Raw genomic sequence first — 23,495 nt, 5'->3', positions numbered from 1 at the left:
TGAACTTAAATAAAAAACAAAATCTAACCTGCCTGGCTGCACCTACTCTCAATGGTTTTGGATTTTTTCTAGTGCAGAAACAGTGTACACCATTCTGGTTTACATACTGCATTAGTTTTTATCTTGTCTTTGTTCCCCTCACCATGTTGGTATGCCTGGTTCGAATCTTTCTACTCTCCAATGGTTTGGAGAACAACCAAACTTTTTTTTTGTTGGTTGAACCTAAAAATGGATCTGTTGTTGACAAGACCCATCCCTTTTCAAGGGATTTGTTGTACTAAATTGTATTATTTGATCGTGACCCATGAATAATAGTAGTACTCTGGTCACTGTAGTGATTAGTGTATTGCTGATTGACTACATAAGCTATGTAGCAATCCTATAGCAACCCTGTAAATACTTGATGAGACATTGCCCATCACTAGTATCCCACACATGGCAATCTGTCCAAGTATAATTCTTAACCCCAACACTTTATGCAGGCATCAAAGGGAGTCTTAAACCTACTGTCCACAAGCCCTTCACCTTGATTAACTCTTCAAAAATTATTTTTAGGCAAAGATTCACCTTCTGTCCAAAAATATTACATCAAAATTTACCACAAGAAATTAAATATTAGGCCAAGATTCACCTGATCCGTGAGTGCTGGTTCTATGTAAAAACACATGTAACAATCTACATGACGGCACAGATTAGTTAAAGATTCACCTTTGTGATTATTTGTTTGGTTGAAGATTCATGGCATCTGCAAACCCATTGGTTCAAGATTCACCCTATGGTTTTGTCCAACAAGGTAAAGATGAGAGGCATTTTCACCAACGACATGGAGTCCATTTCACTAAACTTTTAACCCTCCATAACTCAGGTAACCGTTCGTAAAGTTAGGAATACCCAATACTAGACTTAACTTTACGAAGGGTACTGTTCGTAAGTATGTTTAGTGAAATGGAACTTACGACTTGTTAAACAAATGATTTTGACTTTGAGACTTACAAAGCCTCGTAAAGTTTAGTGAAATCCCCCTGGTGAAGTATTGAGGAGGTATTTAGGGGTCCCCCTGGTGAAGTATTTAGGGGTCCACATGGTGAAGTATTGTTTCAGTTTCAGTTTCAGTATTGAGGAGAGTAGGGTCAAGATTCCCTTTGATACCTGCATTAAGATGAGCTTTGAATGTGTTGGGTACAAAAACTCATACTTCACATCTTGAGGTCAACTTCTGACCTGTTGATATCAAAGGGAGAATACTGAACCTTGTAGTTAGGTATGATGCTATCTGAGACCGTGCCCATGTTGATATTACATTGACGTGGGGTTAGAATCAATTGGGAGTTAGAATCAATAGAAGATTAATGCTAAGACTGGAGCAATATTAAGACTTATCCATATCAGCGATAGCGATGATAAGTGACAAAGCTTATAAAGTTGCATCCATATGGTCACTAAAGTGAGTTGTAGTCATATGGTACAATCACAGACCACTACAGAACACGTATAAACAGTTGAAGTCCCTGTGTATTGTATGCTGTGAATTCTCACATATTCATGAGGGCCAATAGTCCGATTGTGCCGTGTCCTAACAATCACGCCAGCATTGTGTGCCTTCGCGATAGACCGTAAAAATATGCGGTAATTGCGTAGCAGATTTGCTTGTTGCATTTCATGGAACAAGCGACCCTCATTATCGGGTGATGCTGAGACTTTGATTGTTATCGCAGTCTTTATCTTTTTTGTCCGTGGGTGCAATATATTGGCTAATCATGCAATTTTGAGGAAAATCATGCTAATTTGCCATAGTTGAAGAGATGCTGAATAATTCTGGGTATGTAAAATTATTATTAAAATGGCTATAACTGCAAAAGTAAATTGAGTCCAATTGCAAAGTCACATATTTTGGTGATTTTTTACCCAAAACATCTCAATTTATTTTTTACCATTTTCACATTAATAATTTTGGGTAAAACTGGGGAAAATTACACAAAAAGATGTTTTTCAACCCCCAACAAACTTCGCTCACATTGAAAAAAAAATCACCCAGAATTTATTCAACATTATATAATACTCTACATTTTGTGCCAAATTTGATGCATTTCATCCCATATTAATTTGTGTCTCCTTGCATATGTTACATGCGCATATTTTGGGGGTGGCTTTAGGGAGACAAGCCCCCCCCCCCCCCGGGTAAAAGCAGGGGGCGGCAAAAGATGAAAGGGCAGCCAGAAGAATTAGTAAATAAAAAAGGGCTTGACAAGAGGGGGGTCAGAAGAATTGTTAATGAAAAAGGGCGAAAAATTATGGAAATGTAATTAATAATGTAACTATACTTTTTTGGCTTGAGGTAATGGTCGGTGTGGGGGAGGGTTGTAACACCACTAATTCTTTAATAAAAATTGTTGAGAAAATTATTTGCTTTGCCCCCTCTCCCCCACTTTTTAGATTTTCGAGAGCCATCCTGGTTGGAAAAAAATTGGGTCAACCTTTTTGGGCTGCTGCTACAAGGGGCGGCAAAATTTACATTTTCTTTAGCCCCCGGGTAGGGGCGGCCATGATACGCCACTGTGTTAATTGGACTTTTAGACCAGTTTATGATTGCTGGAAATCCAGACATTCAGAGTGTCTAAAAAATCCAGCAAAAAATAGTTCACAATAAAAAATCACACATATTGGAGCTCATTCCATGATTTTTTTTAAATACATTTTATTGCATTTTTCAAGCTTTTTGGTTAAATACCACTAATAGGCCTGAGCGATACATTGAAATACGATAAGGAACTATTTGTTTTCATGGCATTCGAAAAGACTGCATTAAAATCGCTGAAATTGATCAAGTTATATAGCCAAAAAAGTACTTTTTAGAGTTTGATGCTTCAAAATGGTACATTTTCTCTCATTATATGACATTTTTGATGTATAGTACCAAAATTCATACGCACGGCTTCGGTTTTTAGTAAATAGTCGCCCTATCATATTGTAACTTTCAGCTTCGAGGGCGCACTGTCATTTTAAGGTGTTTACGGTTCAGTGCGTTAAAACAAGAAAAGTCTCAGGTCAACCTATGTTGAATTTTTGATCATTTGGCATCTAAATCATATAGTTTCACCTGATATTGGTGGCATTGAACTGTGAGAGTCCTCAATACATGAGAAAATTCCACCCGAAATTAGGCATTTTCCCATTGAAACACGTGTAATACATAATTAGTGGTATTTAACCTATAGAAACACTGAATTCTATGGATCTGATATTCGTCATAGAGACTTTTCTAGCTATTGTTTGCTTACATTTCTCAATATTTAACTGTATTTGCCCTAGCAAGAAAACGTGCATCTTCTTCTACTACTAAGGTATGTTTTTAGAACCCGTTGAGGTAGTAACAGGTTGAGGGGGGGGGGGGACTTGTGGCATTAGTATTGAGTTTACGGCTGTTTTCTGTGATTTCAGGGCTTCTAAATTCAACAACCTTCGCTTGCCTGCGTATACATATAGAAAGCTTAATGATGATGAAAAATCAATGTTGATGATCATATAGACATGCCACTTTGTTAATTAGACCCACATGCACATTTTGTTGGTGATTTCCTTGCCCTAAATAACGTACATAGGCCTATACGTGTAAATACAGTATAGGCCTAGGCTAGGCATTTTGCTTAAGCTTTAAGGCGCATGTAAGGCCTATAGTCACATGTAAAATGAAACCTAGTCTTTGTGTACACATTCTCTATAGATGGGCCTCTACAGCATCATGTGTGGCCTCACTCTATCCTAACTCAAGCCGGAACCCTAACTTGATCTATAACTCTATTTTAAACCCATATCTAATCCTCGGACCTAGCCGTATCTCTATCCCTATCCATGAGCCTAGCCCTATAAAAAACCCTATTCCTAATGTGAACCTGACCCTAATCAACAATTCTAACACTAAACAGCAAGCCTAAATCGGAACACTAACCCTAAATCAATCTTAATCTGATCTGATCGTGCTAGGACAGGCTACAGATACAAGTCCTAGGTTGAAGCAAAAACAGCGAAACAGTCATCATACAGGGTGTCCGAAAATCATTGATATTTTACTCGTCATGCTGTTTTCCAGAAATTTTCTTGTTAAAACATGTATTGCAAATGTCAATGTTTACATTCGTGGCATTTTACCCGAGATTGGAGCACCTTTGTGCTTATATAGGTTAAATACCACTAATAGGCCTGGGCGATACATTGAAATACGATGAGGAACTATTTGTTTTCATGGCATTCGAAAAGACTGCATTAAAATTGCTGATATTGATCAAGTTATATAGCCAAAAAAGTACTTTTTAGAGTTTGATGCTTCAAAATGGTACATTTTCTCTCATTATATGACATTTTTGATGTAATAGTACCAAAATTCATACGCACGGCTTCGGTTTTTAGTAAATAGTCGCCCTATCATATTGTAACTTTCAGCTTCGAGGGCGCACTGTCATTTTAAGGTGTTTACGGTTCAGTGCGTTAAAACAAGAAAAGTCTCAGGTCAACCTATGTTGAATTTTTGATCATTTGGCATCTAAATCATATAGTTTCACCTGATATTGGTGGCATTGAACTGTGAGAGTTCTCAATATGAGAAAATTCCACCCGAAATTAGGCATTTTCCCATTGAAACATGTGTAATACATAATTAGTGGTATATTTTCCAGTAACATTGGCAACTGGAATTCGAATCGTTTTCAGGAATATCCAGACTTTTCTGTTGTTAAAATTTACTCCTCTAAAGGGATGTGAACTTATCTGGAAAGCCTTGTATGTATCAATCTAATAGCACTATGTTTCCAATATCTCAAATAAGCCAAATAATTTAAAGCCCAAATTGAGTGGGCTTTATAAAGTCAATATAACCATATTTATTTAACTTGTAATTTCCTTGCTATAGACAAATTTCATGCTTAATTGAAAACCACAGATAAAATTTCTTTTCGTTGTAATATCATCGCTTCTTGTGTATGAACCCTAGGAGGGAAAGCCCAGGGGCAAAAAGTCATAATCTTGGGGCGTCAACTAAGTACGCAACATTAAATTCAGTAGCATGTCACCAAACCGTATATGCGACGTGATCTGATCTGAGCACACCAAAGTCGGCAATAATCAAATTGAGATATAGGCAAAAATAATAAGGAGTAAAATACTATTAATAACATAAGAAATATATAAAAAGTTTTTGTAACTTTTCAACTAAGTTTACCAGGGATGTTGGGATTTCAACATCAGGAAAGAATAAGCACTTGAAGGGCTTGGATAGCAACATTTGCACAGCATTTTTGTGGGACATTTATAAGAGCACATCAGACATATCGAGTTGCATTCTGAATGCAAAGAATGTCCTTATAATATCAAATACTTTTGATTTTTTGACATTTTATGGCAAATTATTAAAAATTGATATTTTTGACATTTAACAGTCCTCAAAGTCTAATTTATAAATCTAATGATATTTACTTAAAGTGTATGTAGCTTGGAGGAAAAGCTGATGATCAGTTGAAAATTTTGACCTATCATATTAAAGACCCATATTTTTGCCAATTTCATAAATCAGGACATTCTTCATTTTCAGAATACAATTCGATATGTCTGATGTGCTCTCATGTCCCATAAAAATACTGTGAAATGTTGCTATCCGATTCCGTAAGTTAGAAATGGCGATATGAATTTTCAAAATTGCTACCTTTGGTCTGAGTGGATCAGAGTGGATCAGATTATGTCATTTAATTGAATTTTAGGAAAATGATGATGGTGGTTCCTCAGCAGAGACGATATCTTACACTTCCCATAATGCATTTCTTCCATTTCAATTTTCTGCATGTACTGATTTGCTATGTAGTGCAACATGGGTAGATAGTGAATAAATATACCTCAGCACATCCAGATCTTCCAAAATATGTTTATTTCTTGACTATTGACCCATGTGTAACCAGTCTATTCTGAAAATGAAAACAAAAGAAACCAGTACAGGTAATGGGAGCATCATTTGATGAAATGAGGGGATGTATCATGTTGCAAAGGATTCTGGGAAGGATAAGATATCTTTTCTGGTTCCTCAGCTTCTTGTGGGTGTAAACCAAACACGCAACATTGATTACCGTCAATTTCATTGAACCAAAAATTGTCACTATATGCTACAACTTACCTGTTCACAAGTACAGGTATTTTAGGAAATTGCCAATGGCGCTGTTTCAGATTCTTCGGGGCGTAAACCAAATACGCAACATTAATTACTTTCATTTTCGTTGAACCAAAAATTGTCGCTATATGCTTCAATTTACCTGTTCACAAGTACAGGTATTTTAGGTGGTACTTCAGAATCTTACAAGGAATAAAGTAAACTAATACTTCTAGTTGCATGTTTTACCAAATCAAAAATTGCTGATCTAATTTCATCATTGGGCTATTCCTGTTGAAATTCATACACCCCTAATTGGAAGATGTGACCTTTATCTCCCACACAGGGGTGTAGATTTCAAATGGAATCGCTCACTTTAATCATCCCTGCTTTAATGCAACAAATGGGCTATTCCAAAACATGCAACTTGTGGAAGATTTTGGAAATATCTTCTACAGGTGTGAATGAATTTCAAAGGAATGAACACATAGGGCTACTCCATTTGAAACTCATCCTCCCTCTGTTGAAGATTCAGGTTGAATCTTTCTCAGAGGGTGAATGACATTCAAATGGAGTGGCCTAATGGGCTCATTCCATTTGAAATTCATACTCCCCTGTCATGCTTGTGATTTAGAGGGGGGGCACAGCCGGCCCGTGCCCCCCCTTTTGGCGGATCCCAAAAAATAAAAAAAGAAGAAAAGAAAGAGAAGAGAAGGAGGGAAAGAAAAGAGGAAAAGAAAAGAAAGGGAAAAAAGAAAAGAAAAGAAAGAAAAAAGAACGGGAACAACGTAAAAAGAAAGAAAGAAAATCTTCGGGCCTATAGCCTAATAAATCTGGTAGTGAGTATCATACACCGTGGTGGCACTCTCCAGGCGCGGATTCAGGGGTGGCGCCCTTCCTCCCTCCTCTCCCAAAAAAAAGAGGAAAAGAGAGAAGAGAAGAGAAAGAGGAAAAAGAGAAGAGAAAAGGAGAAGGGGAAAAGTTAAATTGCACGTAATTAGTAGGCCCATGCCAAATAAACCGCACAGTAGCTCACAGTCTGGTCTATCAAAAGTAGGCCCTATAATACTAGTATATAGGCCGGATTGTTTTAGGCAGTACTTGTTGATTTCTGATGGCCCGTCGATGATGCAGGGCCAGTCACATTTTGTCACCAAAGTCAGTATTAATACGGACTCCATGCTGACTTCGATCCATGCATGCTTTAAATTGCGAATCTCCGAGTCTTAGGCCTATTAAAGTGTCAGTGTAACATTTTACAAATTGAGTTCGGGCCCTGTTTTGTTTTAAAAAGCAATGGTATACTCTCGTATAGTATAAAACAGATGCACCAAATGGCTTCAATTGGACCTTCACTTTGCAAAATTTCCAAATTTCGGAGGGGGAACATCAGACACCCCTGCCTGTATAACACCTGCCCGTTTTCGCTCCTGTATTTCACACCCACCACTCTGAATTTATACAATAACAGAGTAACAGTGAAAAAAGGTGGCTTCAATTGGCCTGTCATTTCGCAAATTTTATATTTTCGGCTTTTTCAAACTCAAATTTTACACCATAATAGTGCCAAAATGGTCCATTTCTGAGGGGCATCCCCTCAGACACCCCGTGTCGCGCAACATTATGGGTACATATAAAGCAATAATTTTACAAAAGAGGTCAAAACTTGTCCACGAATGGCTTCAATTAGGCCGTCTTTTTGCAAATTTTAGGCTTTTTCAAACTAAAATTTTACACAATAATGTTGACAAAATGGTCCACCAAATGGCTTCACTTGGGTCTTCATTTTCCAAAAGTTTCTCACTTCTGAGGGGGGCACATCCCCCCTCAGACACCCCCCTGCGTCGCGCAAGCGCTCCGGGATGCCCGCTTCGCGGCCATTTCTTACATTTTTTTTTTTTTCAGGAGTGTGCCCCCCCTTTCTCGAAATCCTGTATCCGCCCCTGCCCCCTGTGGAAGATATCTCCCAAATCTTCCACAGGAGGAGTGTGGATTTAAGATGGAATAGCCCAACTCAGTAATATCTTGTTCTGTGTGTTAACATACATGTATTTTGCTAGAGGAATTGTTGTACTTCAAAAAAGTCACAAACTTGAGAAAGTCCCAATTTATCCAAGATTTATTTATTTTTATTAGTACATCATAATTTTACCCAGGGTAGCCGATCAGCAAAAATGCTGTTCTTACACAGGGTCCTGCATAGACATAGATTGATTTAAATCGGAAACAATATGACTGATGTATAGGCAAATATATCTTTTATGACTGACATTCATAACTAAGTTTTCAGGGTGAAAATGAGTAGATGTGAATGAAATAACACTATGGACCACAGTAGCCTCATCCCAATGACAGTTCAATAACCTCAATAAAACAATCATAGTACAAAATTTGACCTCAAGTTGCAGAGTATGAGATTTTGTACCCAAATTTTCAAAGGTCATTCAATGAATGTACAAATGTATTGGAGTTAAAGAACTGTGCCTTGATAGATGAGCATGTTGTGGATCCTAGTGTAAGTGATAGATCAGATCCTAACAAGAATATTATGTTTAAAATCACAATTAAGTGAACAATGTTTGTACTAAATTTGTCAAATGTGATTGACAGGTGATTTTATGATTGAAGTTCAGTTGAAAAGTTGCAATAAATCAAATTCAATTTACAATCCATCCTCTCTTATGGGGACCTTTGTATACGGATTAGCACTTGTTCAGTGGTGTGCATAGGATTTTTTGACTGGTGGGGCACACAATCCTGCCCCCCCCCTCCCCCGAATGACTGCGGCCAAAAAGGTTGACCCAATTTGTTTTCATGGTTTGAAAAAGTGAAGAGCAGAACAATTTTTGATGTATAGTTCAATTGGCTTCAAAATTGTTTTAACCAAACCTCACAGGGTCCAAGGGAAGCTCCTGGAAGGTTCAAAGGCCAAGCAAGCTTCATTGTTTACCTTCAAAGTTTGTGGCGAGGTTGTTAGTTTTTAATGGGTTTTTGTGACAAGATATTGATAAAAAACAAAACAAACAGAACACGACCCACCCTGACTTTGGAGTTTAAGGGAAACTTCTTTTAGGCCTTAAGGGATCTGGAATGAGCGTTTTGACTGTATTTTTTGTGGGACATGAGAGGACATCAGACATATCGAATGTCTGATATCAAATAATTATCATTTTTTGCAATTCACGATATAATACAAATTTTATGACAAATTATTAAAATAGATATTTTTCACATTTTTGATATATAACAGTCCTCGAAGTAAGTTTTATAAATCTAATGATATATTCTTAAAGTGTATGTAGCTGGGAGAAAAAGCCGACGATCAATCGAAAATTTTGATCTTTCATATTGAAGATATGGATTTTTTCCCCAAAAGACCTAATTTTTTTGGTGTTTTGGGAAAAAAATCCATATCTTCAATCTGAAAAGGTCAAAATTTTCAATTGATTGTCGGCTTTTCATCCCACCTACATATACTTTAAGTATAAATCATCAGATTTATAAAGTTTACTTCAAGTACTGTTAAATATCAAAAATATCAATTTTTAATGATTTGCCATAAAATGTGTATTACATTGCTAATTTCAAAAAATCAAAATTATTTGATATCAGGACATTCTTCGTATTCAGAATGCAATTCGATATGTCTGATGTGCTCTATGTCCCGTGCTCTATGTCCCACAATAATTACTGTCCAAATGTTCATACCCCATCCCTTAATATTTTGTATTTTGAATGTATTGCTAGCACTACATTGTATCTGTTCTTTAGACATTCTTTTATGTGTTTATTGCCAAGGGTTCAATTAAACTGCTTTAACTTAGTGATACCTTACCTCACCTCTCATCTATTCCAAAAACACAAATTACAACACATACACAGTGGTGGCCTATGAGCCACAATAACTTGCAAATTCAACATCCTAATCAACTGAACTTTTGGAAATAAGGTTTTTTGTGGGATATCTATTGAACCGCACCCTCAAAAGAGGATGCTAAAATCAATAAATATACCTTTAATTAAGGGAAAGGGATTACTTTAGTTTAACTTCGTTTCTATCATTTCAGACCACATAAAGTTGCTAACACCATGTCAATTAACTTGGGACGCGCTTCACACGCCCTAGGCCGATTCGTGGCCTCGTTGTCCAAGGCGTCATCCTTTAATAAGGAACCCTTATTAACATAGTTACATTTGTAGACCTTCAAAAAATAAAACAAATATTAAAAGATTAACAGATCAACAGGTACCCTTAGCCTGGATAAGATTCAGCTACATGTATCTTGCGCTGTAACAAGTTGGTGTTTGCTGAACATTAATGCGCACATGATTTCCGAAACCTATAAGTACACCATGACAATGTAAACAAACCTAAATGAGATACTACCTCTAGTAGTCGTAGTGCTTGATCAACAATTATGCAGTGTGCTAAGGTGTACCACTGCTAAATATTGCAGGAGGGGGCAGGTTTAGGAACAGTGTGATCATGAACATGTCCAACTTCAGCTATGTTCAGACGTGCATTTCTACTCGAGTTGAATTTAACATGACCACTGATAAAAATACTTTATTTTCGATAACTCAAGTGATTGTCCACATGTGACTTCACATGGCTATATCACAACCACTGATTTGCACATTTTTATATAACTTTGGGCAGTTGTAGCACCATATATGTTGAACTCAGGCCGAAACTGTGTCTGGGATCTTTAAAAATTGTTTACTATCCAAGAGCACACCTGTGGGGAGGACTCACCCTTTTAAAACTCGCCCAAAATTTGCTCTTGGCTTTTAAACGGATCAGAGGGAGCATTAGCAGTGTTTGCACTCAAATATTGAGACAAATAAAGCTGACACACAAGAAGAATGGTACAGATTTTATAAATGAGATCCCAAGGCTTAATAACGTGTCATTTCTCCTCCATGATTTTTTTCACAAGTTAAAAAATGCCCAAAAATGTTTTATACATTACTAGCCTGAAGTCAAGAACCGCAAGACCTATGGAAATATAGATGTGATTATCGGCTTCCTTGATGTCCTTTAGGATCAATTTATTAATTAGTATTAAGAAGTACACTGCAGTTTTTTAGTTAAATGCGTAAACTGGCAAAATCTGGGTCCTGCCGTCCCCGGCTGCCGTTCCAATCGCTTTAAGGAACTTTGGCATAGGCAATGGAAATGGCAATGTAACACAGCTGTATTGAATAAGGCATCCCTACCCTGGAGTATTGCGTTGCAATTTCTTCCTAATCCCGCAGACTATGGAGAATAATGAAGTCCAAATTGGGAAACGCTTGGAGGCAATGGTGTCCTGGTACTGGGTTTAGAGCCTTAGGTGAAGTGTGTTGAGGTGAATGCTATGTGGGAAAGGGAATATACTATGTCTACAGCTTGAGATGATGTAGGTGGGTGTGTGTGAGGGGGGGTGGGGATGTGAGGCAATGGTGACCTGGTACTGGGTTTAGAGCCTTAGGTGAAGTGTGTTGAGGTGAATGCTATGTGGGAAAGGGAATATACTATGTCTACAGCTTGATATGATGTGTGGGGTGTGTGTGGGGGGGGGATGTGAGGCAATGGTGTCCTGGTACTGGGTTTAGAGCCTTAGGTGAAGTGTGTTGAGGTGAATGCTATGTGGGAAAGGGGAATATACTATGTCTACAGCTTGATATGTGTGGGGGTGTGTGTAAGGGGGGTGGGGATGTGAGGCAATGGTGACCTGGTACTGGGTTTAGAGCCTTAGGTGAAGTGTGTTGAGGTGAATGCTATGTGGGAAAGGGGAATATACTATGTCTACAGCTTGATATGATGTATGTGGGTGTGTGTGGGGGTGGGGATGTGAGGCAATGGTGACCTGGTACTGGGTTTAGAGCCTTAGGTGAAGTGTGTTGAGGTGAATGCTATGTGGGAAAGGGGAATATACTATGTCTACAGCTTGATATGATGTATGTGGGTGTGTGTGAGGGGGTGGGGATGTGAGGCAATGGTGACCTGGTACTGGGTTTAGAGCCTTAGGTGAAGTGTGTTGAGGTGAATGCTATGTGGGAAAGGGGAATATAATATGTATACAGCTTGATATGATGTATGTGGGTGTGTGTGAGGGGAGTGGGGATGTGAGGCAATGGTGACCTGGTACTGGGTTTAGAGCCTTAGGTGAAGTGTGTTGAGGTGAATGCCATGTGGGAAAGGGGAATATACTATGTCTACAGCTTGATATGATGTATGTGGGTGTGTGTGAGGGGGGTGGGGATGTGAGGCAATGGTGACCTGGTACTGGGTTTAGAGCCTTAGGTGAAGTGTGTTGAGGTGAATGCTATGTGGGAAAGGGGAATATACTATGTCTACAGCTTGATGTATGTGGGTGTGTGTGAGGGGGGTGGGGATGTGAGGCAATGGTGTTCTGGTACTGGGTTTAGAGCCTTAGGTGAAGTGTGTTGAGGTGAATGCTATGTGTGAAAGGGGAATATACTATGTCTACAGCTTGATATGTGTGGGGGTGGGGATGTGAGGCAATGGTATCCTGGTACTGGGTTTAGAGCCTTAGGTGAAGTGTGTTGAGGTGAATGCTATGTGTGAAAGGGGACTATACTATGTCTACAGCTTGATATGTGTGGGGGGGTGTGTGTGAGGGGGAGTGGGGATGTGAGGCAATGGTGACCTGGTACTGGGTTTAGAGCCTTAGGTGAAGTGTGTTGAGGTGAATGCTATGTGTGAAAGGGGAATATACTATGTCTACAGCTTGATATGTGTGGGGGTGTGTGTGTGGGGGGGATGTGAGGCAATGGTGACCTAGTACTGGGTTTAGAGCCTTAGGTGAAGTGTGTTGAGGTGAATGCTATGTGTGAAAGGGGAATATACTATGTCTACAGCTTGATATGTGTGGGGGTGTGTGTGAGGGGGGTGGGGATGTGAGGCAATGGTGACCTGGTACTGGGTTTAGAGCCTTAGGTGAAGTGTGTTGAGGTGAATGCTATGTGGGAAAGGGGAATATACTATGTCTACAGCTTGATATGATGTGTGTGGATGTGTGTGAGGGGTGGGGTGGGGGGGTGGGGATGTGAGGCAATGGTGTTCTGGTACTGGGCTTAGAGCCTTAGGTGAAGTATGTTGAGGTTCAAACCCTGAAGAGGTTCAAATCCTGAAGAGGTTCAAATCTTACAGAGGTTCAAATCCTGAAGAGGTTCAAATCCTGAAGAGGTTCAAATCCTTAAGAGGTTGAAACCCTTAAAGAGGTTCAAACCCTGAACAGGTTCAAACCTTGAAAGAGGTTCAAACCCTTAAAGAGGTTCAAACCCTGAACAGGTTCAAACCTTGAAAGAGGTTCAAACACTGGAAGAGGTTCAAACCCTTAAGAGGTTCAAACCCGTAAGAGGTTCAAACCCTGAAGTGGTTCAAACCACAAAGAGGTGCAAATCCTGAAGAGGTTCAAACCCTGAAGAAGGTCAAACCGTTAAGAGATACAAACCTGTAAGAGGTTCAAACCCTAAAGAGGTTCAAACCCTGACGAGGTTCAAACCCAGAAGAAGTTCAAACCCTGACGAGGTTCAAACCCGACGAGGTTCAAACCCGAAGAGGTTCAAACCCGAAGAGGTTCAAACCCGAAGAGGTTCAAACCCAAGAGGTTCAAACCCGAAGAGGTTCAAACCCGAAGAGGTTCAAACCCGAAGAGGTTCAAACCCGAAGAAGTTCAAACCCGAAGAGGTTCAAACCCTGAAGAGGTCCAAACCATTAAGAGGCTCAAATCCTTAAGAGGTTCGAACCCTTAAGAGATTCATACCATCTGAACACAACCAATTCCTTCTTTCATCAATTAATCTTATGTGATGTCACCCTCTGGCTGCATGACCTCACATATGCTGCAAATTAATGTGAGAGGTTTCCTAATGAATGCCCTACCAAGTGGCTTTCTTCAGGGATTGAACCCGGAACCTGTTGTGCCAGAGGCTGGTGCTCTAACCACCACACCACACACTCCCTTATGCATGGATCTAATCAGGGGATGTCTGCAGACTTGTACATGTTACAGTGCAGGCACCTGTTAGAGATGAACTGTAATCGTGAAGGAGTTTAGACCCAAAGATGACCAACTCTGCTTTTTATGGTTAGGAAGGGCAAAAGTGGTGCCAAAATTTGAAAAGTAAAAACAAAACAAAAAACACTCTAATTATGAAAAAAATTGGTTTGGGAGGTTTGTAGTAACATTTGCCAACTTTAGACACTATCAACTGAGGTGTAGGCTGTATCTCGCTAGATTGAGACAATGACCCACTGCTAAAGAATAAAATGACTGGGGAAAAGACTACCAGCAGCAAATACCGCAGGAAAAGCAGCGGAGCTGATCACTTCTTGTGTGTGCAAACCTCTGTTGAAGGAGGCAAAAGCTAAAGTATGCAAGTACTATTTAGTTTGAAAAAAATGAGCATAATCTTCTCAATGAATTGCAACCTAAATTGGTTACCAAGTTTAGAAAATCAGTGTTTTAGCTCCTAAAATGTGTCACACTTTTCAGCAGTACCCTCTCCCCACTGATTGTAGGCCTAGTAAATGTGACAGAGCCCAAAAGTCAAGCTATCTCAACATTTGACAGGAGCTGATTGACAGCAAGATAGTTGAGTTTTAATAGCCATAGGGCTAGTCCCAACTAAACCCTCTGATTTCCTGCGAATGTTGACACGGCGTTAAGTAATTGACCTCACGTTAATCCACGCAAACTGTGCTGCGTCATTCTGTGTGTATGCACTCAATCAAATGTGAACAATTTTTGATTTGTATGTATTAAAAGAAAGATTAATCAACTGTGTGAACGAATAGGCTATTCCAGTTAAAAGACATACACCCCCAGTGGCGAAGCGTGGGTGCGTCATATTGGGGGAAACGGGTCTGATTGGGGGCACCGGGTCTGGTTGGGGGGGCACAAGCCATTTTTCGGCAATTTTCCTATGGGATTTTTAAAAATTTCAGATCAATTGGGGGAACGTGCCCAATGATGCTATGCCACTGATACAACCCCTATGGAAGGCATGACCTTAATCACCCACACGGGGTGTAGATTTCTAATGGAGTCACCCATTTGAGGTAACCGCATTTGTAATTCACACTCCTTGTGAGGGAGATTAAGGTCATGTCTTCCATAGGGGATGTGTGGATTTCAACTAGAATAGCCCATTCATGTTCTTTTCATGCACATACACTTGCTTAGCTTTGAACAAGGCTTCAACATAAAAAGTTCTGAGATATTGTTTCTTAAGAACCACTGAATCAATACTGCTTGTTTGTACTCATTTTAATGCATTTTTCATGCAGATTCTAAATATGATTATGCATATTACATTTCTGAAATAATTCAATTTTTGAAATAAATTTGAAACTTGTCGTCTGCAGTCGACACCTGTGTGGATAGAGTGAAGGCCTGCACTTATCTGCTTATACCTTTGAAAGGACATGCTTGTTATAAGCCTGGAACTACAAGGAGCACTTCAACTGCTCAGTGCCAGAAGTGGGTAAGTACTATAGCTGCCCTGTGAATATTTGGCAATTTACAAAGTATATTGTACTCATCTACACATGACAGCTACATATGGCAGCTATTGCACTTACCCACTTCTGGCACTGAGCTGTCGACTTAATGACAGCACTCTGGGTTAGGTCTAAATGTGCGAAAATGGTACAGCTAATTTGGGCCGCAACTTTGGAGTCTGGTACACCGCATGCATGCACTCACCTGCCATCCATGCTACGACTTTTTTGAGAATGTACCTTACTGCAAAACTTTGTGCTAATTTGACTGTCATGGATGTCTAAATTTGGTTGTCTTTAGGTGGAAAATTGTAATCTTCAGGTTAACAAATTAACTTTTTGAAAAAGTCACCACTTTTTACAGAAATATGGCGCAATATGACGGAAGTCAGAGTGAGCAGGAATTACAGGGTTATACTACAGGCCTAAAAAAAATGCGGAATCCAGGAAGCTCTCATTCCAGGGAAATTTTGGAATATGGTAGGAAATTTTGGAATTTAGAGGGAAATTTTGGTATTTGGGAGGGAAATTTTGCTTATTTTCACAGGAAATGAACATTTTTACAGTCCTGATTCAGAGTAAAACTGCCAGGCTAATTTTATGCAGTGAATTGATAATTTTCATTATTGCTAATTTTGCTATTACCCCCAGCTGATAATAAATTTGCTACATTCATCTAGCCCTCTACTTAACACCCAAAAACTGATTGAATGTTATGCAAAAAAATTTTTCTTGTATACAAAAATGACAGCCATTAGGATTCTTGGAGAAGACCCTGGATGTGATGGCATCAGCCATGGTGTTTGTTGCTATGGCGATCTCCGTGGTAACATAACTTCCCCATCCTTTCATGTACATCGCCATGGACTTGGCACACTGCAACAGGTGCAGTATGGGAATTTCACTGGCATCATCAGTCAGCTATGATGCATCGATGGCAGGGCAGCTTAACTTTAGTTTTGCCCTGGAAATCATGTACCAGTATACCGTAGACTTCCATTTACAAGCATGTTCATCTAATGAGTGTGATATTTTTTGATGAAAGAGGTGAAACGCAGGCACCCTCCACAAAAACATTTGGAGTTTGAGCAACTATATTACTGATTCAGGCAGCTGTACAAACATGTATTATTAAAATAGCAATCTATTTTAATGATTTTGTGGAGGGTGTCTGCTTTTCGTCTCTTTGTCAAGAAAAACCACTCATTTAGAGGCATTAATATGCTTGGTAGATGGAATTCTATGTCAGACCTATGTTGTAAAACAAAAAGCTCTTTCTTCACTTTTCCCCTTAGCATTTCATTTCATCTAAACAGAGGAATTCATCAAAGAAATAATATTTGTGTGTGTTTGTTTGGGTTGTTTGTTTTTGTTTGTTAGTTTTCTTTATTTTGTTTGTTGGGGCATTTGTTTGTTTGTTTGTTTGTTATTTTTGTAATAAAGTAGCTGCTCAAATTAAAGAAAAATTTTGAACTGCTGTCTCTGGCAATAACACTAACGATATGTTATTATAATTTTGCAGATTATGTTTTAGCTGAATTCTGTGTTGGAATAATGGAATCTTTGTTGTTTGTTTGTTGTTTTATTTGTTGTTTGTTTTTAAGGTTTTGCCTTGTTTGTATTGTAATGTTTTGCAGACAATAGTCCTCCTGACTAAATTGATAATTGCAGTAGAATGAATTAACAATAATACGGATTTGCCCACAAATGTTTGCATTGATGCTTTACAGACATTAGCAGTGTTGCTCAATAATACTGAAGAAATCTACAGAGTTGGTAGTGTTCACCTTTTAAGCACTGGTCTATTCCAGATGAAATCCATACACCCCCTATGGAAGACATTACCTTAATCTTCCACAGAGGGAGTGTGAATTTCAAATGGAGTCACCCATTCATTGTTGTCTGCTCCAACATGGGTTATTCCAGTTGAAATCCATACACCTCCTATGGAAGACATGACCTTAATCTTCTACACAGGGAGTGTGAATTTCAAATGGGATTACCTGAATGGGCGACTACATTTGAAAACTGCACCCCTGTGTGGAAGATTCCACTTGTCTTCATAGGGGGTGTATGGATTTCAACTGGATTAACCCATTGCTGAATACTGATGATAACTTATATTCATGGAATCTTTATTTTTATATTTTTCAGACGTTAGCATTGCTGGCTAAATTCCAGAAGAAACTCCACTCAGCCATCTTGGAAAAGCCTGAAGAAAAAGAACAAGGAGAAGTGGTGGAAGATGAAGAAGAAGAAACACAAGAAAACAAAGAGGAGGATGAGGCTGGGCTTAACTGGTAAGTGGGAACGAGAGTGTAACTTGCATCAATTTGCTGCTGGTCCATGAGGTCCCAGGTTCAATTCCAGTAGTGGCCCAATTTGCCTCATTGGTTCATGAGGTTCCTGGTTCAATACCAATTGTGGCCCAATTTGCCTCTGGTCCATGAAGTTCCGGGTTCAATCCCAGCAGTAGCCCAATTTGCATCCGGTTCATGAGGTTTAGGGTTCAATCCCAGCAGTGGCCCAATTTGCCTCTGGTCCATGAGGTTCTGAGCTCAATACCAGCAGTGGCCCAATTTGCCGCTGGTCCATGGAGTTCTAAGTTCAATACCAATTGTGGCCCAATTTGCCTGTGGTCCATGAGGTCCTGGGTCAATACCAATTGGGGCCCAATTTGCCTCTGGTCCATGAAACCCTGGGCTCAATGGCAAATGTGGCCCAATTTGCCTCTGGTCCATGAGATTTAGTGTTCAAACCCAGCAGTGGTCCAATTTGCCGCTGGTCCAATTTGCCGCTGGTCCATGGGGTCCTGGCTTCAATCCCAGCAGTGGCTCAATTTACCTCTAGTCCATGAGGTTAAGTGTTCAATCCCAGCAGTAGCCCAATTTGCCTCTGGTCCATGGGGTCCTGGCTTCAATCCCAGCAGTGGCTCAATTTACCTCTAGTCCATGAGGTTAAGTGTTCAATCCCAGCAGTAGCCCAATTTGCCTCTGGTCCATGGGGTCCTGGCTTCAATCCCAGCAGTGGCTCAATTTGCCTCTGGTCCATGAGGTTTAGTGTTCAATCCCAGCAGTGGTCCAATTTGCTTCTGGTCCATGGGGTTCTGAGCTCAATATCAATAAATTTATTGTGGCCCAATTTGGCTCAATAAGCGCCCTCAAAATTACTTCGTTAAGCACCCTTGGAAATTTAAATTTTGTTAAAAAACATCCCTACCCAAAAAGAACTTAAGCCATACCTTTAAAAAGTAGAAACCGTTTCATTATTGAGTGAAGCCCCTTGTTTGTGTATGGCTTATATCTTGTAAAGTTCAAAGGAAATATAAATCCTGGGATGCCGATGCCTGTCTATCAAACAGGCTATGTAGGGAGATGGAAATATAAAGATGCAATTGGGTTAGTTAGATTGCTATATGCAGCTATCACAGCAAAGGTATGACAATCACTTGCATGCAGGTGTTAGTTAAAGGAGGATTTAAGCTGTTGGTAGATTTTAAATGTACCCTATGCGCAACTCGACCAGTTCTTTGATATAGGTGATGAAGGAACACAAACCCTCTGGAACCGGGTCTACCTGTGATATGGTGTTGAGGGGGAGGGCTCTCCCCCCCCCCCCTTGGTATGCCCTGAAGCTGGTTAATACATACATGTCTGTCCCCAACTGAAAAATTCCAGGTCAGACCCAGAACATAGTCTATGAAATATGAATAGGAACTATAAACACTCAACACTGAACACCTTAAATACTGTGTAGTGAGAACATTTTCACACATTTTTTATTTTCAGGTTTGCTCAGTTAATTTACAAAGCGCAAATTTAAAAGCCTGCTAAACTATTTTTGACCCATATGCTTATGTTGAATTACAGAAACCGAAACTGGAAACTGTTCAGAATTTTGGCGGGATAGTTTACCCCATGAGAACTACCTGCCGATTGGCCAAAATGAATATTATGTCCAATTTTGAACCAATCAAAGAGGGTATTAATAAGATCATCTGCAAATGCATGTTTAGCCATAAATAGGTCAAAGCCTAGTCATAATTGGCAATTAAAATGAGCATTTTAAGTTATCAACCAATCAGAAATGCTGTTAGATGACCAGGTGGTTAACATCATGAATAATTAGCAGCGCTAAAATATCCTGCTATTCCATACAACCTTTGCAAGTAAGATATAGTTTTATCACAGATATCGGTGATTTTATGTTGGATTTTGATAGTGGTACGATCAAGAAGAGTACAATGGATTTTTTGTGTAGAGGAGACATTTAATGAACATTTAACTGGTGCTTTCCTCAAATATGATCTTGTTTTTGTGTCATTAATGTACATTCATAACATTCAAATGCAGGGTTAAATGCCAATTTTGGCTATTCCATTTGTATTTGCCATACCCCTGGAAAATTTCAGAGGGAGTAAATTTTTCAATGGAATCATCATGGTGATGATCTTCGTCATAAAAAGAGCCAAAAAAACTTTTTAGGAAGGGGTGATACCCGCAGCCTATTCCCTGAACAAATGTTCAATACCGCCAACTGTCCTGGGCTAAGGTTACTTATTTTGAATCCCATACTCCCTCTGTATATGGCTTTACTTAAGTATATCCTCCACAACTAGAGTGAGTATTTCAGATGGCAGTTACCTAATTGTCTATTCTGTTTGAAACCCATACTCCATCTGTGGAAGACTTCAGCTAAATCTTGCACATAGGGAGTATGGATTTCAAAAGGATTAGCCAATTGCTAGGAAAAACACCGAAATGTTGCCCAAAATTTCCCAAAATTTTCAGTTCCTTATCGGATAGTAAAAAGCATTTACAAAGCTGGATTTTGCAGAAAACCCCATTGAAATTGAACAAGCAGTTCCAAAGATATGAGCAATTAAAGAGTTTTCAAAACAAAAGGAAACATTTCCTTTGTGTTGCTATATCTCAAAATCGATATTACCGAGTTCCGACTGATTTTGCTTGATCGCATCACAAATGTGTTTTCTTTTATTTTCAGCCCAATTTGAGCCATTTTGCCCCAATTTTACGCTGTTTTTCAGCTTTTTTTGAGCATTTTCAGCTTTTTTCCTCTTTTTTTTCACCAAAGGTTAGTTTCAGGTCTGAATCTTTATGTATCTGTGGATGGCAAATCGTAAAGATGGTTAGCGCCACGGTTCTGTCTAGGATCTTGTTGATGGGCCACAAAATTGACATTTAGGATGAGATTTTGTAGAAATTGATAGCACAATATAAAAGCATACTACTTATTGGGTTATTCCAGTTGAAATCTATACCCCCTATGGGAGACATGACCTTAAATCTTCCACACAGGGAGTGTGAATTTCAAAGGGGTTACCACTCCATTTGAAATATACATCCCTCTTTGTGGGAGATTAAGGTCATGTCTTCCATAGGGGGTATGGATTTCAACTGGAATAGCCTACCATGTGACCTGATTAAGCAAATGAGGGCAGTGCCCCCAAAGTTGTTTGGGTCTATAATAAACACCCTCTCTGATAAATGCCCCCTCCCCCGTGCGATTTTCAATGAAAAAGTGACCGAAATGTAAAAATTTCCATGCCATATCATATGAGAAAGCTTAAAACATGCGTCAGTCATGTCAGTATTGGTCGCTAAATTGCATGGACAATACGAATTCTCCCTTTCGTAAAATTCCATGCCCCTCAAAAGGTGGTTGAGGGTCAGGTTACCCCTCATCACCCTTCATCTGACCTCTTTCTACGTTACTTGGACCATTAGTCAACGAAAAAGAACCCTGTTTTTTTTTACTCTAAAATTACTCTAAAATAGCACCAAAATCTGACAAATTTGAAATAAATCTGAAATTTTTTGCTAATATATTTTCTAAAAATTTTCAACCAAATCAATCAATTTCATTCCAAATCCAAAATGCAAAATTCTGGGTCGGATGGACCCGTATAACAGGGTTGTTCGTCACTTACTGCATATTACATATTATATCATTTCCAGATTTGTAGCGAGTCATGTCAAGTCATTTCATGGTCAAGTCAAATCTAGCAATAGCTTGAGTCAAATAACTTGAGTCAATGTAAAATCTCTCTGGGGAAATTTGAAGATCTGAGTCGAGTCATTTCATTTTTTTTAAAGTCGAGTCTTGAGTCATGACTCATTACAAGTCTGTGCATCACATGTCAATCTTTGCTCAGTTAAAACACATTGAATGATTCCTCTAAACCTGGAAAAATAGTACCTTATCGGGCTTTGACCTTTATTTATGAAATAGGCTACTAAGACCTACAAACACGAAGAGTTCAAACCTCTTCTGTGCATTGATAGCTCTACTAAAGTACCTGTGCACTATTCACAACAATCTACTGTCTTAATGCCAGGGGCATAGTAAGAACATCAGGGGCCCATGGACAAGGAGCAGTACGTGCCCTTTTAACCAGGGCGGAATTTACCTTATGGGGGCCCTGGGCCAGGCCAAAATTTGGAGGCCCCAAACTCATGTGGCAAAGTTTTGGTTTACATATGATATAGAGGGGGCCTAACATATTTTGTTCTGATGTTACTAGGACATTTGCGCGCAGAGCACATAGATAAAAAATCAATTTCAGACTATTTTAGCCCCAGATCAACATGAATTTTGCTATCTGAAGCGTGGACATTTTTACAATTTTGCCATATTTTGGCCCAAAAACATACTGATTGAAGAAAAATGAATAGGGCAATTTTGAGGCCCCAAAGGGACCCGGGCCCATCTGGCCCAGTGGTAAATCCAGCCCTGCTTTCCATTATCAGCCCTTATTTAATTTTCTCTTTTGTGCTCGGGACCCCTGAACCCTCAGGCCCATGGACTTCGTCCACCCTGTCCCCTGCTTGCTACGCCCCTACTTAATGCTGATTTGATAGCAGAGAGGTGGCGCTCGCTGTTTGGACATCGCAATCCAAGGAAACTGATCAAGTTCTATGGCATTGATAGTTAATCTGAATATTTCTCATAATCCAGCTGGTTCAGTTTGGCCATGTTGAAATTTAAAGGTACATGTAGATAGGTACCGCTATAGTTTAAATGAATGTAAAATTACATTCCAACAATAACTCACAAAAATTCTTCAAAACCTTCAGTAAGGGAGTGTTCAGAAATACTTTGGTGGGGGGGCTGGTAAAAAGGGAGGGGGGCCAAAAAGTTTTGGACCTTAAAAGAGGGGGGACCCAAAAGCTTTAGGCGGTAGGAAGGGGGGGGGCCAAAAACGTTTTCCTCTTCAAAACCCAAAATTTTTGCGCGCTTCGCGCGCATTGAGACCCTCTATGTCACTTATAACATGGGCAAGTTTTCGTTTCCAGTGCTTTTGTTTGAAAAAATGATGGCACTTAGTGTACACATATCTATTAGTTAATATAATAACATTCAAGATGATCAGCAACATGCAACATCTGGGTTGGTCTAAGAAATACTGGCACTTTTTATCATAAAATTTTATATCTCTTCAAAGTAGGCTACAAATCAGTATGATTATATACCAATCTGATCAAAATACAACTAAATCAAGAAAATATTGCAAATAAATTGGATTTCTTTGCACATAAACTGCACACTTCAGCATGTTCAGTTTACTATTTCTCATTGCAAAATTATTTTGTACACAAAGATTTTGGGTAGATTTACCATAGGCAGAGTGGGCACAGGCCCAGGTACCACGGTCTTTGGGGGCCAAAACTGATACCTGTGTGACCAAATTAATCTCGTATTTGACCACTTCAGCTTTTTACATAAATTAGTTCTAATTTTAACAATATTTGACCATTCAAGCTTCAATATGGCCAAATTTTTTGGGTGGTTCACACGCATTTGTACAGTACTATCATAATAGCCACGGATCCA

At 39.3% G+C, this 23,495-nt stretch overlaps 1 protein-coding gene across 1 annotated transcript in view; it reads left to right on the top strand.

Moving 5' to 3' along the window:
* LOC140137980 (uncharacterized) overlaps nt 1-23,495 on the top strand; it is a 114,199-nt gene that overhangs the window by 60,347 nt on the left and 30,357 nt on the right. Inside the window, 1 exon segment of the mRNA XM_072159811.1 lies at nt 17,796-17,941. Coding sequence (XP_072015912.1) covers nt 17,796-17,941 — 146 coding nt within the window.

The sequence above is a fragment of the Amphiura filiformis genome, chromosome 2 (genome assembly GCF_039555335.1).
Source record: "Amphiura filiformis chromosome 2, Afil_fr2py, whole genome shotgun sequence".
Taxonomy (NCBI): Eukaryota; Metazoa; Echinodermata; class Ophiuroidea; order Amphilepidida; family Amphiuridae; genus Amphiura; species Amphiura filiformis.
The sequence above is the reverse complement of the archived record's forward strand: the minus strand, read 5'-3'. Positions and strand labels throughout refer to the sequence as shown.